Here is a 15,485-nt window from a genome sequence, read left to right as displayed (position 1 = left end):
AACGTCCTGCCTTCCCATCGACTCCAGAGCTTGACGCAGACGCGAGAAGGCAACTCGAGAGCGGATACACAAAGGGAGCACAGGGACCTGCAGCTATGGGGATCAAACTTTACTACACCACTGTCACAGCCTCTCGGACGGTGAGTGGAGTGTCTGTGACTCTGTCTATGTGTTTGTTTCCGTGGTTTTTGACGCGTCTGGCTGCAGCTCTACACACTCCGTCTAACAGACACACCCAGCAGCCCCTCAGTAACAGCTTCCTCCTGACTAACGGTGCAGCGGGCCTCTGCTACTCAGCACAGCCAGTTTAATCATTACTGTAACGTCAGCATTATCATGTTGCTCGAGAAATGGAGATGTAAGGAAACATCTGGCGCGTAAAATGCGTTCAAATATGGAGACAAGCCAAAGTGCACTGCTCCATTTGGGCGGTCCTCTTTTTATCAGGGTGTTCTTTTTTAGCATGTTTGGTCTGCAATGTCTCCTTACATGTATATCAAATTACTCATCCTACACAGACATCATTACAATGTAGCTTTGAGGTGTAAGCCTGAGCAGAATATGCAAGTGTATCAGCCATATGTTTCCGCTTCCTGTATGAGAGAACTGTGCGCCCACCGTCATGAAAAACCTGCCATCTAAGATATGGAAAATAGGCCATGTACAAATACTATGTTTTAAAGTCTGCATACATGGTGTGCACTCATCAACACTTGCATTGAGGAAATTCCATCCAACCTATGGGGCATGGTTGGAATGGTCTTGAATATTTTATGAAGGTTGTACCATTCAGTTCCAACAAAGTTAGGACGCTGTGCAAAATGTCATTACATTACAGCAACACATGAAGTTAGGACAGGGGCATGTTTACTGTTGTGTTGCATCACCTCTTATTTTGACACCACTCTGTTAATGTTTAGAAACAGAAGAAACCAGGTTGAAAGTGTTGAAAGTAAAATGATCTATGTTTGATTGCTGCAGGATTTTAGCTCTACTGGATGACATGCTGTTGTAAGTACAGAATGTGGTTTTACTAGGATATGCAGTGTCTTCTTGAAGACGTCATTGTCTGGATGGCAGAATGTGTTGCTCCTAAAACTGTATATAGTGTTTTGCATTAATTGAGCCTTCACAGATGTGGAAGCTACCCATACCATGGACTTATATGATCCCCATACCACCAGGGATGCTGGCTTTGAACTGTGAGCTGATAACAGGACAGATTGTCCCTTGGTGTCTACGATTAAAAAGGAACGTCACATTTTGATTCGTCAGACCACAGGACAGTTTCCAATTCACTTCAGTTCCTCTTATACAAATTCAGGATCAGAGAAGTCTCCAGCATTTCCTCTTTTTATGGTTAAGTTTTAAGCTGCATTTCTTGATGCAGTGACAAACTGTCTTCACACGTGATTTCCACTACAGAGTCATGTCTGTTTTTAATGCAGTGACTTCCACTACAGAGTCATGTCTGTTTTTAATGCAGTGACTTCCACTACAGAGTCATGTCTGTCTGTTTTTAATGCAGTGAATTCAGACATGACTATGTGGGGGAATTCACTGCATTAAAAACAGACATGACTCTGTAGTGGAAGTCACTGCATTAAAAACAGACATGACTCTGTAGTGGAAGTCACTGCATTAAAAACAGACATGACTCTGTAGTGGAAGTCACTGCATTAAAAACAGACATGACTCTGTAGTGGAAGTCACTGCATTAAAAACAGACATGACTCTGTAGTGGAAGTCACTGCATTAAAAACAGACATGACTCTGTAGTGGAAGTCACTGCATTAGAAACAGACATGACTCTGTAGTGGAAGTCACTGCATTAAAAACAGACATGACTCTGTAGTGGAAGTCACTGCATTAAAAACAGACATGACTCTGTAGTGGAAGTCACTGCATTAAAAACAGACATGACTCTGTAGTGGAAGTCACTGCATTAAAAACAGACATGACTCTGTAGTGGAAGTCACTGCATTAAAAACAGGCATGACTCTGTAGTGGAAGTCACTGCATTAAAAACAGGCATGACTCTGTAGTGGAAGTCACTGCATTAAAAACAGACAAGACTCTGTAGTGGAAGTCACTGCATTAAAAACAGACATGACTCTGTAGTGGAAGTCACTGCATTAAAAACAGACATGACTCTGTAGTGGAAGTCACTGCATTAAAAACAGACATGACTCTGTAGTGGAAGTCACTGCATTAAAAACAGACATGACTCTGTAGTGGAAGTCACTGCATTAAAAACAGGCATGACTCTGTAGTGGAAGTCACTGCATTAAAAACAGGCATGACTCTGTAGTGGAAGTCACTGCATTAAAAACAGGCATGACTCTGTAGTGGAAGTCACTGAATTAAAAACAGACATGACTCTGTAGTGGAAGTCACTGCATTAAAAACAGACATGACTCTGTAGTGGAAGTCACTGCATTAAACACAGACATGACTCTGTAGTGGAAGTCACTGCATTAAAAACAGACATTACTCTGTAGTGGAAGTCACTGCATTAAAAACAGACATGACTCTGTAGTGGAAGTCACTGCATTAAACACAGACATGACTCTGTAGTGGAAGTCACTGCATTAAAAACAGACATTACTCTGTAGTGGAAGTCACTGCATTAAAAACAGACATGACTCTGTAGTGGAAGTCACTGCATTAAACACAGACATGACTCTGTAGTGGAAGTCACTGCATTAAAAACAGACATGACTCTGTAGTGGAAGTCACTACATTAAAAACAGACATGACTCTGTAGTGGAAGTCACTGCATTAAAAACAGACATGACTCTGTAGTGGAAGTCACTGCATTAAAAACAGACATGACTCTGTAGTGGAAGTCACTGCATTAAAAACAGACATGACTCTGTAGTCAATGTCACTGCATTAAAAACTGACATGACTCCGTAGTGGAAGTCACTGCATTAGAAACAGACATGACTCTGTAGTGGAAGTCACTGCATTAAAAACAGACATGACTCTGTAGTGGAAGTCACTGCATTAAAAACAGACATGACTCTGTAGTGGAAGTCACTGCATTAAAAACAGACATGACTGTAGTGGAAGTCACTGCATTAAAAACAGACATGACTCTGTAGTGGAAGTCACTGCATTAAAAACAGACATGACTCTGTAGTGGAAGTCACTGCATTAAAAACAGACATGACTCTGTAGTGGAAGTCACTGCATTAAAAACAGACATGACTCTGTAGTAGAAATCACGTGTGAAGACAGTTTGTCACTGCATCAACAAATGCAGCTTGAAACTTAACCATAAAAAGAGGAAACGCTGGAGACTTCTCTGAGCCTGAATTTGTAGAAGAGGAACTGAAGTGAAGTGGAAACTGTCCTGTGGTCTGACGAATCAAAATGTGACGTTCCTTTTTAATCGTGGACACCGAGGGACAATCTGTCCTGTTATCAGCTCACAGTTAAAGCCAGCATCCCTGGTGGTATGGGGATCATAAAAGTCCATGGTAAGGGTAGCTTCCACATCTGTGAAGGCTCCATTAATGCAAAACATTATATACAGTTTTAGGAGCAACACAGAGTCATGTCTATTTTAATGCAGTGACTTCCACTACAGAGACATGTCTGTTTAATGCAGTGACTTCCACTACAGAGTCATGTCTGTTTTTAATGCAGTGACTTCCACTACAGAGTCATGTCTGTTTTTAATGCAGTGACTTCCACTACAGAGTCAAGTCTGTTTTAATGTAGTGACTTCCACTACAGAGTCATGTCTGTTTTTAATGCAGTGACTTCTACTACAGTCATGTCTGTTTTTAATGCAGTGACTTCTACTACAGTCATGTCTGTTTTTAATGCAGTGACTTCTACTACAGAGTCATGTCTGTTTTTAATGCAGTGACTTCCACTACAGTCATGTCTGTTTTTAATGCAGTGACTTCCACTACAGAGTCATGTCTGTTTTTAATGCAGTGACATTGACTACAGAGTCATGTCTGTTTTTAATGCAGTGACTTCCACTACAGAGTCTTGTCTGTTTATAATGCAGTGACTTCCACTACAGAGTCATGTCTGTTTTTAATGCAGTGACTTCCACTACAGAGCCATGTCTGTTTTTAATGCAGTGACCTCCTCTACAGAGTCATGTCTGTTTTTAATGCAGTGACCTCCACTACAGAGTCATGTCTGTTTTTAATGCAGTGACCTCCACTACAGAGTCATGTCTGTTTTTAATGCAGTGACCTCACATCCCTCCTGGTTTTGTTCCTTTACCCTTTTGTACAGAGGTTTCTCCAGATTTTATAGATCTTTTAATGATATTATGTACTACTCTGTTATGTGTTAATAAACTGGCTCCTAACACATTGAGCATGTTAGATGAAGGCTGCCTGGTTCAGTCATCAGTCAGCTTGTTTTGTAAGTAGATTGATGAACAGTTTTTGACCTAAGCCCTTGATGAAACATCTGCTACATGTTATGAGTTAGGACTTAATGTAGTGGAACAGTTCTGTACCCTGCATTAGCTGCTAACCCTCTCATATGCAATAACACTGCTTGGCAACCTCCTGTTTTTTCATTGGTGATAATCCGCTGACACCCGGTGTCTCTGCTGGCTGCAGCACCCACTGCATGGTTATTATTCTCTCCTCCTTTAACCACGCCAAAGCACTTCTCTGTCTCTCTCTTCTTTACAGGCGAGTTAAAAATTATTTTTTGTGAGCCAGATGAATTTGAATTAATTTATACGCCTCCATACATTTTTTTTGTTTAAATTTTTCAAAATTGTATTAAAGTGTTGCAGAACAATACAAGACGAGTGAGAGACATGATGATACAATACATGAAATATAAAACATAAAACAATATGAAAGACAAGACAACAAGTGAACACTGAGGAGACAAAACAGTGACTAAAACAAGAACTAATGTATTGTAATTATGTGCGTTTAGGATGTTGAAAAACTGTCTGTGTGTGTGTGTGTGTGTGTGTGTGCATGTGTGTGCATGTGTGTGTGTGTGTGTCTTTGTATGTTTATTAGTAAATTCAACAGCTGGCTAAATAAATAAGTGACAGAAAAAAACAAATACTATCTCATAATAAATTAAATAATAATAATAATTAAAGAAAATACAATGAAATTGAAAAATGAAATAGTTATAATGAAAATGAATTTAAAAAAAATAGATACATAAAAAGAAAATAGTTCAGTGGGGGGGTAAGAAATTGTGTACAATATGTATATAATATGCCTCCATACATACATGTATACTGTGACTTTTCTTCTGTGTAATAACAGGAATTACCAATGTGTTGTTATATTGTGCATTTAGGATGTTAAAAACCGTGTGCGTGCGTGCGTGTGTGTGTGTGTGTGTGTGTGCGTGTGTTTGTGTGCGTGTGTGTGTTTACTAGTAAATTCGACAGCGGGCTAAATAAATAATTGTCAGAAAGACCAAATATTAAATAAAGATTAATTAATTAATTAATTAATCAAAATACTACTAATAATAACAATAATAAAGAAAATTAGAGTAATAATAATAACAACAACAATAATAATTTAAATAATAACAATAATAATAATAATTATAATAGTAATTAAGAAAATTATAATAATTATAGTAATATTAATAATAACAACAATAATAATTTAAATAATAACAACAATAATTATAATAGTAATTAAGAAAATTACAATAATAATAATAATAATAATAACAACAATAATAATTTAAATAGTAACAATAATAATAACAGTAATAATAACAACAATAATAATTTAAATAGTAACAACAACAGTAATAATAATAATAATAATAACAACAATAATAATTTAAATAGTAACAATAATAATAATTATAATTATAATAGTAATTAAGAAAATTACAATAATAATAATAATAATAATAATAATAATGGATAATTAAAGAAAATCAATTTATTTAAAAATAAAAAAGACCAAATGTTAAATAAAAAAAATTAATACATTAATAATAATAATAATAATAATAATTATAATAATAATAATAAAAATGATAATAATAAAAGACAAAAAATGATATTGGGTGAGTAAGAAATTGTGTAAGTACAATATGCCTTCATACAGTTGAAGTTAAACATAATAAGAACCATTAACTATGATTAATAGTGCTGTCATTTGTATTATTTATTCATATATTGATTGATTTTCCATGAACTTGACTTCATTAAGACACTGTTAATGCTGCCCTGCTTATTTCAAACCATTAATATCTCTGCTATGGAGCTATACCTTTTTCATAATGTTTTCTTGTGTTAAAGGAAACTTCAAACTTCACTTCAATGTGAATGTTAATGTTCTAGTTATAACTCTGTCATCTGCTCTAACTTTGTTCTTTAAATGACTAACACACGTTTTTGAGTTGTCTTTAAAAACGTCCTTTTCATTTTTTGCTCATAACACTGTCCTCACTACGTGTGCGGCTAACTGAATGCCTGCTTGTGAGGTTCCAGTTAGTGCTGCGCTTAGGTGTAGTCACACTTCTGCAGACACCCCCTCCCAACTTCCTGAGTCACTCAGAAAGATAGTCTAGGGTTAAACGGAGGTCCATTAATCATCACCCAGGAGTTAGATAAGGCTGCTGCTGTTTAAAGGCCTTAAACAGACTAAAATCTCATACATGGTTTTCTTCCATTGTGCCCTGAAAAAAGTCTGCATTAGTTTTCCTCTGAGGAGAAATAGCACAAAGTTTTATTTGAGCAGTCCATCATGGTTTTTCGGTTTCCTCTTTCTTCTTCAAAGCAGCTATAACACAGCTTGATGCCTGTGAGGAATAACAACATACAGAGTTTTTGAATATCTCTGACAGACACTGTTGTGTTTCAGGTGAAGTCTCAACAGGCTGAGGTGATGCGGATCCTTGAGAGTAAAAGCATCAAGTACGAGCTCATCGACATCTCTCTGGGCGGGGACCTTCGTGATGAAATGAGAAGTAAAGCAGGAGACCCCACGGCAGTCCCTCCCCAACTCTTCAATGAGGACCAGTACTGTGGGGTGAGAGGAGCACACATTTGTCATTGTATTGTTTTGGAAAGTCCCCGTCAGACAGCTATAGACTGTATAACAGACAGTTAACAGGGTCGCGGTTTAAACCAAAACACCGGCCGATCTCTGCGATCACGGCTTTTTGAGTTCAAAAGGATTTTAAAGGCGTGTTGAAACGTCTTTGCTACTCGCGCTTATCTCCTCTCACGTGTTGATTCAGTGAATCCATCAGTGATGAAATATTGCACCATCTAAAACAGCACCAGCTGAGTCTCTTCATGCTAACAGGCTAACTGTTGTGTTGCTCATAATGATACCTGCCTGTCCGTCTGCTTCTATGGTGTCATCTGTGATGAGTGGCATTCCTCTTTGTATTACTGCCCTCTACTGGTCTGGTGGTGTAGTGCATTTACTTTTATTTTCCTCACTGGCCTGATTTGCACAATCTACCTGAGACTTCGCAGACAATAATGGGGGCACAGGAACCTTTTAGTTCAGGGTAAAGTAGTTCTGGGGGCTATAAGACCCAGGAACTCTTGGTCGAAAATGCACCTTATGACTCACAGGTGACCCAGAGGTCAGCTTAGCCCCTTTGTTGAGAAACCAACACAAGGCTGGTCTATCAACCGCTACATCAGAGGTCATTTGACCACACGATTAAGTCATTTTAGAAACTTCTGACCCAAACACTGATGCAGGTTGAAGCAATGAATAGAATATTTTCAGTGCTTTTATTTGTGCCCTCATATTTGGCACCATTATCCAGACACAACATGCATGTGTTCCTCCACCTGCAGAGCACTGAGTAGCTCCTCTGGTCTGTGACGTGTGACTCAACCTGACTTTTGCGAAGTGTTCTCTTAGGGGTACTACCCTCTACTGGTCTGGTGGTGTAGTGCATTTACTTTTTTTTCTCCATACGTCACTGGCCTGATTTGCACAATCTACCCGGGACTTCAGCCCCTCGGTCGAAACACAGACAACAATGGGGGACCAGGAACCTTTTAGTTCAGGGCAAAGTAGTTCTGGGGGCTGAAAGACCCCAGAACTCTTGGTCTAAATGCACCTTATGTGGTTTCTGGTGTTTCTTGCAGTTTTTAACACTTCCTCATGAGCTTCATATTTTCAGACCGGAGGTTGCCGCTTGCACACAGCATACATTATGTAACCAAATCTATCACCACTTCTGACGTTCACAGCATGCCCTGTTTTTATGTAAGGCTACATATGATGAAGGCTGGCAGTGGAACTAACACATTTACTTCATGCTATCTTACAAAACATGAAAAAGCAAAGAAATGTGTGGTCCACAGTCCTGTTGAATAATTAAGGAGTCGTGACATAACAGAAAAACTCCAGGCTGCTGTGAGGAAGTCTCTGCTTTTGTGGGTTTTGGTGGCCCCAGTGCACAAAGTGATACCTCTCATCTCTTTGATGATGATGTCGTGTACACGTGTAAGTTGTGGTTTTTCGACAATAAATGGCGTCATGCTTTCTTTTAACAGCAAGTTAAAAAAGGGTTGACTTCATCATTGTGTAAACTTCTCGTCCAACACTTGCCTTCTTGCAGTGGTTACAGACAACACAGAGATTACAGTATAGAAATGATCAACCCTTTTATTGGCTATTGAAGTGCAACAATAGCTTAACCCCCCTCCCCCATTTCCTGACCCCAGAACCTCTAAATAGTACATCATGATATTCAGCACATATGTACAGAAGCACCACCTTTGTTCTGTAAAAGAAACATCTCTCTGCACGAGGAGAAGCCATGTCTGTGTTTGTATTTCCTCTGTTTGATATCCTTTTGCTCTCTTGTAACAAATGTTGAAAGCTTAACTGACATTGTGCAACTTTTTGGCCGTTTTAAGACCACAGCTTCAAACATCCGGAGTGTAGCCGTACATGGTGTTCACAGTTTTGTATAAGCCTCAGTTCTGGGCTCATGTTTTGGTCTGTTTTCAGTAAAGCAGTAAATGTAATCGTTCAACTGTGGCTCACGGAAAGAAGAAGTACTGAAAATAAACTGTGATCTTACACAACGCAAAAAGGAGAACCGGGACTTTGCTGTGAACGCCTGTTTCGCAGCGTTGTTTAGAGAACCACTACACCCTTGACTTGTAACACGTAGACTGACGCCCCTTTCATTTTGTCTTTGCCCCGTGAACCCCTGCTCCTCTGCTCCAATTTAAAGGTTGAGGAGGCACGTCCTCACACCAGGAATGCATGAGGCATCTTCAGAATAGTCCTTTTACCTGCATGAGCTTTGTTTCCTCAGTCTGAACAGAATGAGAGAGCTTGAGAGACAAATAGGATGATGATGATGAAGGAGGATTTGAAGCTCAGGAAAGGGAAAAACAAAGCAACAGATGACTTCATCTGGTTTTACATTACTGGTGGGCTCGTGATTTCCAATCTGAAACTGGAGGGAGCAACTCAAATACTTACATATTCTTGCATAAAATTGATTTGAAGTGTTGCTAAACACTTAACTTCTAGACCCTTTCATGGCTCAGTAGACCATTAATGAAAATACATCTTCATGTCCAACAAGAAATACGTTTCATCTGATCTCGGAAATGCAGCATGACATTGCTCTTTAGCCTTCAAAGTCTGATAAGCAATGAGAGTCTATGTCCCTGTCCCAGTGCTCCTTGTGTCAAACATTTAAAAAGATAGACATGAAATGGTTGAGACCCAAAACAGAGCCACCGGATCTGTGTCTGGTCCGTTTATAGACTGTATAAAGTATGGATGTAGTATCCGTGACGTCACCCATCTGTATCTGAAGCGCTGTTTTGAGACCAATCGGCGGCGATATTGCTGCTGTCGAGCGACTGTGATGTAAGGAGGTGGACTTTGACCTCGCCAACAGCTACAGTGTTCCCGCCTGTCAATAAAGTCGGCTGTGCCTCTCATTGGAAGACTCGTAATCTAAATATCTTTGAAATTGCCGCGCTATGAAAAAATAGAATAATAATAATAATAATACATTTTATTTAGAAGCGCCTTTCAAAGCACTCAAGGTCACTTTACAGACAGATTAAAGCACAATAAATAAAAACAACGTGATAAAATAAATAAAAACAAGCAGTTACACCAGGTTAAAATGAGACAGTGCAATTAAACAGGGAATGCAATTTGAAACAGATGAGTTTTAAGTTTGGATTTGAACCGGGGTAGTGAGTCGGAGTTACGGATGTCTGGTGGGAGTGAGTTCCAGAGTTGGGGAGCAGAGCGACTGAAAGCTCCCCATGGTGCTGAGACGGGCAGGGGGCACAGAGAGGTGGAGGGAGGAGGAAGACCTGAGGGAGCGAGAGGGGGTGACGATGTGAAGGAAATGTGTGCTGATCGAGAAATGAGCTCTCCAGACTACACTGGTTTTTTTAACCAGGCTGTAAACATGTTAATTTCTGCTGTAAAGATCTTCTTCTTTGAATTGGTGTGTATGTGGTTTCTGGTACTTCCGGAACCAGCCTCAAGCAGATCCTTGATGAACTGCAGTTTTTAGCACTTCTGTATTGGATTCATATTTTTAGACCGGAGCTTGCCGCTTGGCTCTGTCTCCAATCCCTCACAGCACCAGATCTGATAGGTTTCTATTCTAGTCAATGTGTTAACTTCCACTGGATCCGCTCCATTACATTCCAGCTTCGTCTCTGATCCGGCAGGTCAGAGTCCTCCGGATCAGATACACAAGACGTCTATTTTTGCAGTCATGATTAGCAAAGCCAGGCCTGGAGTCAACAGGTCAGAGGTTTTCAGAGGACCAGAAAGACAACATGGATGAGGAGAGGAGGAGGAGAATCCATGATTCAGTGATTACAGTGGGAAAACCTTGGTCACATGACTCCAGCTGTCTGGCGGTCCTGCTCCGCTCTGAAAACACAACCAGTGGGTGTTGATGCCGGATCGCAGCCGATCAGAGACGGATCTGGTGGAAGTCCGATGTTAGAGTGTCAATATGAAACTCAAAGTCATCAGGTGGCTGGAGACACGACTCCATGTTTATACTAATTATGAAATCTAAGCAACTTAAAGATGAAAACACAGCAAACAGCAGTTTTGTGAATTCTTTGATGGTAGTGTTCTCCCTTTAGTCTCTCTGTTTCCTGTGACCTGACAGCGCCTCTCTCTCTTCCTTCTCTCCACAGAACTATGAGATGTTTTCTGAGGCGGTGGAAGCAGATACAGTGGACCAATTCCTGAAGATGGCGTGAGGAGGGCAAAATGTAACTCTCCATCTTATCCACATTCCCCAAACCACCACCACCACCTGAACCCACCTGGTGCCCGGCCCTTTATCCAGTCTCTCTTTCTCTCTGCACCACTCGCAGTGTCCACACACTTTCAATGCCATAACGAAGAATGCCAAATGTCTTGAATCAAACCAATCAGAAGACACACATTCCCCTTACTGCACCATTAGACCCTAAATCAGTCTTCATCTGTTTCATGTGTTTTTGTATCCTCTCTCTTCAGTCAGTTCCTCTGTCCCACAGATTCCTCCAGGAATGAATGTGCTGTCTAAACAGTGCGCTAATTAGGTCGACTAATCTCGGCTGCAGCCACATGATAGCTTGAGATTAAACTAATCCACTGGATGACAACTTTTACCCCACAATCTTCCTGATCCTCTGCAGACTAAACGCACCATCATCATCAGCATCATCACTCAGTCTTAACTACTTTGCATTATTTTTTGCAGCCTTCAGGTTCCCATGTTGAATATGACTGCACACTCTTTTTTTTACTTCACATGGATGCAAACGTACACACAAGTAGCAAGGACTGAAATGTCCTCGATTAAGAATTAAAGCAGTAAAAAACAAACGTCTGTTTTGCATAAAGAGTCTTTTTAATTTTGGTCCTTTTAGTCACTTTATCCAAACACTGACAGAGGATTGGATTTTAAACGAGAGGCCACTCTGAGGTCTTACATGTGACCTTCTTTGGCCTCCGGAACTCAACTAGTGTTATTCAAGGCAGATATTGAAAATGCACATTGCTATTAAGAACAAAGAAAGTGTATGTTTACAGTTTACAAACCTGTAAAGGGGGTATCCTTCCCTAAAGCCTGATTTATACTTCTGCGTCAAATCGGCGGCGAAGCCTACGCGGGAGGTCCGAGTAGCTCCCGTACCTACACAGAGGCCTACACACGTAGCTGACGTGCACCTCCTCCAAAATGTAACTATCCGTAGAATCGATGCAGGCTGCAAGCCCTGTGATTGGTCCACTCGGCGGTATTGTATTTCCTGCATTTACAGCATGTCCAGGATCCCCGCTCATCGGCCGTGTATTTCGTCTCCTCCTCTCTATTCTTCATGTAATCATGTCTGTATGATAAAGAGCAACATGTATCAGCTGTAGATTAACATAACACGCTCTGAATCTCTGTGGAAAAGTAAACAGAGATCGTAGAGGGGCCGAAAGCAGGCGACCGACTATCAGAGAGACCACACTGCCCTCAAGCGTTTCAGGGGAGAATTGCTGCGCGACACGGACACATCGACGCACAAGTATGTGGTGCTCATGTCAGTGTCAGCCCCTGCTGCGTAGGGGAGACACAGAAGTATAAATCAGGCTTTACTTTTCAAAACACAGAGTATTTTGAAACCATGCAGAGCTTACCTCCCTGTCTGATAAATTGCAGTCTTCTCTCTCTCTCTCTCTCTCTCTCTCTCTCTCTCTCTCTCTCTCTCTCTCTCTCTCTCTCTTTCTCTCTCTCTCTCTCTCTCTCTCTCTCTCTCTCTCTCTCTCTCTCTCTCTCTCTCTCTCTCTTTCTCTGTCTTAATTTCTCTTCACTGGTAGGAGTAGTGTGAATGGCCTGTTTACGTAACACAAACAAAACAGGGACCCACTCCAGAACACGGTGCTCCGAGGCGCTGCTTGTGATCAAAAGCTTTCCAGGGTACCTTTTCAGGCTTCGCTGCGGAAATATCCAAAACTTAAAAAGACGGAAGATACATCAGAGAAATCTGTAGCAAATAAAAAGGCACAGCAGCGTCAAGATCTTTACATGCACTTGCTGGTGTTTCATATTAAAACCTGCTTCAGCTTCAGGCTTCAATAATGTTTGGATACATCTAATGAAATCAGTGGGGGAACATATCTGTAGTTAGCTTCTTAATCTTAGCATCCAGTGGAGCAGGATGAACACATTTCTTTATGTCACATTTGTTGCCAATATATATAACTATATATATATTTAGTCCTTTCTGCTGGTGGATATTCGCTGGACTTTTAGCACTTTCTTGCTATCCTTTCCATTCCTAATATTCTGCATAACTTGAAAGCTTTGTACTTGGCACCAATGACAAGTTAAAAAGACACCAAACATTTAGCAGTAAGTATTTCATACAGTTTGGATAAGATGTGAAACTTATAGCTTTCAACTATGTAGCTTTTCTTCCTCAGTTTATTTTATGTTGCAGCTTGAATAATCGTCCGGAGTATGAAGATGCAGTACGGTGACCTTCCTCGTTCTGAGGTCACATTTAGGTTAAAGCTGGTGTGTTTAGATTGACCTGACTCAGTCTTACTAGCCTTAGGAACCACGGGCCACATGGGAAAAATGAAGGCTTCACTTAATTGTGCTTTTACATGTGTGCATTCATTTAGCCGATAAGTTGAATATACTGTTCATGTTCTTGGTCACATATCTGTTTGATAATCAAGAACCGACATGATATCGCACTCTGACTCGTAACATCTGTCACCTCTACCCTACTTTCAGAATTGTGTTGTTACAGTTTGGGATGACAGCCTTCACACACAATGTTTGTGCACTGTTTTGTAAGTCGATGGTTGTAGATGTTTGCCTGTTATTGATGTATATTCACTATATCAACCATGTTTTAGACATTCCATGTCTCTCTCTGAGCGCCTGCTTTGCTTTTGGACCAATTCCCCTTGGCCAAAAAAGAAGAAAATAGGGAATAAAATGCTGTTGTCTTCCAAGAAGATTGTGAAAAGTGATTTATGGGTGAAAAATAAAATGGAGTTGAATCAACCTGTCTGGGATTCTTTTTTGGGGGGTTACTAAACTTATGAGTGGAAAAAAATGTGCCCAAGTTAACTTTGGTAACCTGAGAGTCAGATGTAGTGTAAAATATGAGTTCATTGAGATGTGTAATTTTCTATTCACCGTCCTCACTTCAATGAGGAATCTCACAGGAGGGTGTGAGCCAATCACTCACCCACAACACGTTCATTTTTCATTTACAAGTTGGTGCCCATTCAGTCACATGGATGACATCTTTCACACCTCAGTGTTTTTATATTCATGGACCTGATAGACTCTTTCATTTTCACTGAACACTTTAATGCACACTTTCCTTTTTTAATGATTTCATTCTATTATGAGGAAATACTACATCATAATACATTTAGGTGTTGTGTAGGGCATCATCATGTTTGACTCTCACCTCAGTTTTGATAAACACATTAATTCCCTTGTCCAATCAGCTTTTTTCAGTGAAGAAAACGGTCAAAAATGGGGTCATTTTTTTATCAGCCAAAAACCTAGAAACAGTAATTCCTGCTTTTATTTCCCCCAGGTTAGATTACTCCTGTCTCTCACAAAATAACCTCAATTAACTCCAACTGATCCAGAACGCCGCAGCCAGACTCACACAGGTCAAGCACGAGAGAACACATCATTTTAAAATCACTTCACTGGCTCCCAGTCCATTTTAGAATTGATTTTAAAATGATGGCGTTGACTTTTAAAGCTTGTATGGGGGTCAGCTCCAGACCACATTGCTGACCTCTTGACTCCCTACAAGCCATCATGTAACCTCAGATCCTCTGGTAGGTGTTAACTAGCTATTCCATGCTCAAACACAAAAACAAAAGGCGATCGAGCATTTTCTGTTCAGGCCCCAAAGCTTTGGAATGACCTGCCGGAGGAGATCAGGGAAGCTAACACACTGTTGTCTTTTAAGTCACTTTTAAAAACTCACTATTTTAGACTTTTTATTGATTTTATGGTTTATTGCTTGGATCCTTGTTTTAATACTACTGCTGCATAATGATATGTTCTTAATTACTGCCTACTGCTTTTTAAAACTGTTTGTAAAGTGATTTGTAATTTGTTTTTGAAAAATGCTATATAAATAAAGATATTATTATTATTATTATTATTATTATTATTATTATTATTATTATTATTATTATTATTATTTGCCTTCCCTAAATGTATAGCATCTAGTTTTATGAGGGTAGTTCATGAAATGCGACCATGCAATTTTTATTTCAATCAAATTGAATTGATTACTTGTAAATTATATTTAATGATATCATTAAGAAGACCACAATATTATGAACACTGTGCATAATATGGAATTAATCGTGAAAAAATGCATATGTGCATAGGTAGTCTATTGAGTCTTTCTCCACTGCAGTACTTTATTCACCTCTAGGTAGAGCTGATGTGGCACATTAGACTTCTAACAATACAGAAGACGAAGAAGAAGA

At 39.8% G+C, this 15,485-nt stretch overlaps 1 protein-coding gene across 1 annotated transcript; it reads left to right on the top strand.

Moving 5' to 3' along the window:
* sh3bgrl3 (SH3 domain binding glutamate-rich protein like 3) lies at window positions 1–14,019 on the top strand. The gene is made up of 3 exons (XM_034705042.1): window positions 1–140; window positions 6,846–7,013; window positions 11,159–14,019. The coding sequence occupies exons 1-3, from the start codon at window positions 96–98 to the stop codon at window positions 11,222–11,224; spliced, it is 279 nt and encodes a 92-aa protein (XP_034560933.1). The 5' UTR covers window positions 1–95; the 3' UTR covers window positions 11,225–14,019.
* The last annotated feature ends 1,466 nt before the right edge of the window (window positions 14,020–15,485 follow it).

The sequence above is a fragment of the Notolabrus celidotus genome, chromosome 16 (assembly GCF_009762535.1).
Source record: "Notolabrus celidotus isolate fNotCel1 chromosome 16, fNotCel1.pri, whole genome shotgun sequence".
NCBI lineage: Eukaryota > Metazoa > Chordata > Actinopteri > Labriformes > Labridae > Notolabrus > Notolabrus celidotus.
Note: the sequence above shows the minus strand (reverse complement) of the source record. Positions and strands in the feature narration are given on the sequence as shown.

Bases quoted from the DNA above. Each gene is read 5' to 3' on its own strand.
- sh3bgrl3 (XM_034705042.1), top strand. From the start codon at position 96: ATGGGGATCAAACTTTACTACACCACTGTCACAGCCTCTCGGACG. The intron at 141-6,845 runs GTGAGTGGAGTG...GTTGTGTTTCAG, and splicing joins CTGTCACAGCCTCTCGGACG to GTGAAGTCTCAACAGGCTGA. The intron at 7,014-11,158 runs GTGAGAGGAGCA...TTCTCTCCACAG, and splicing joins ATGAGGACCAGTACTGTGGG to AACTATGAGATGTTTTCTGA.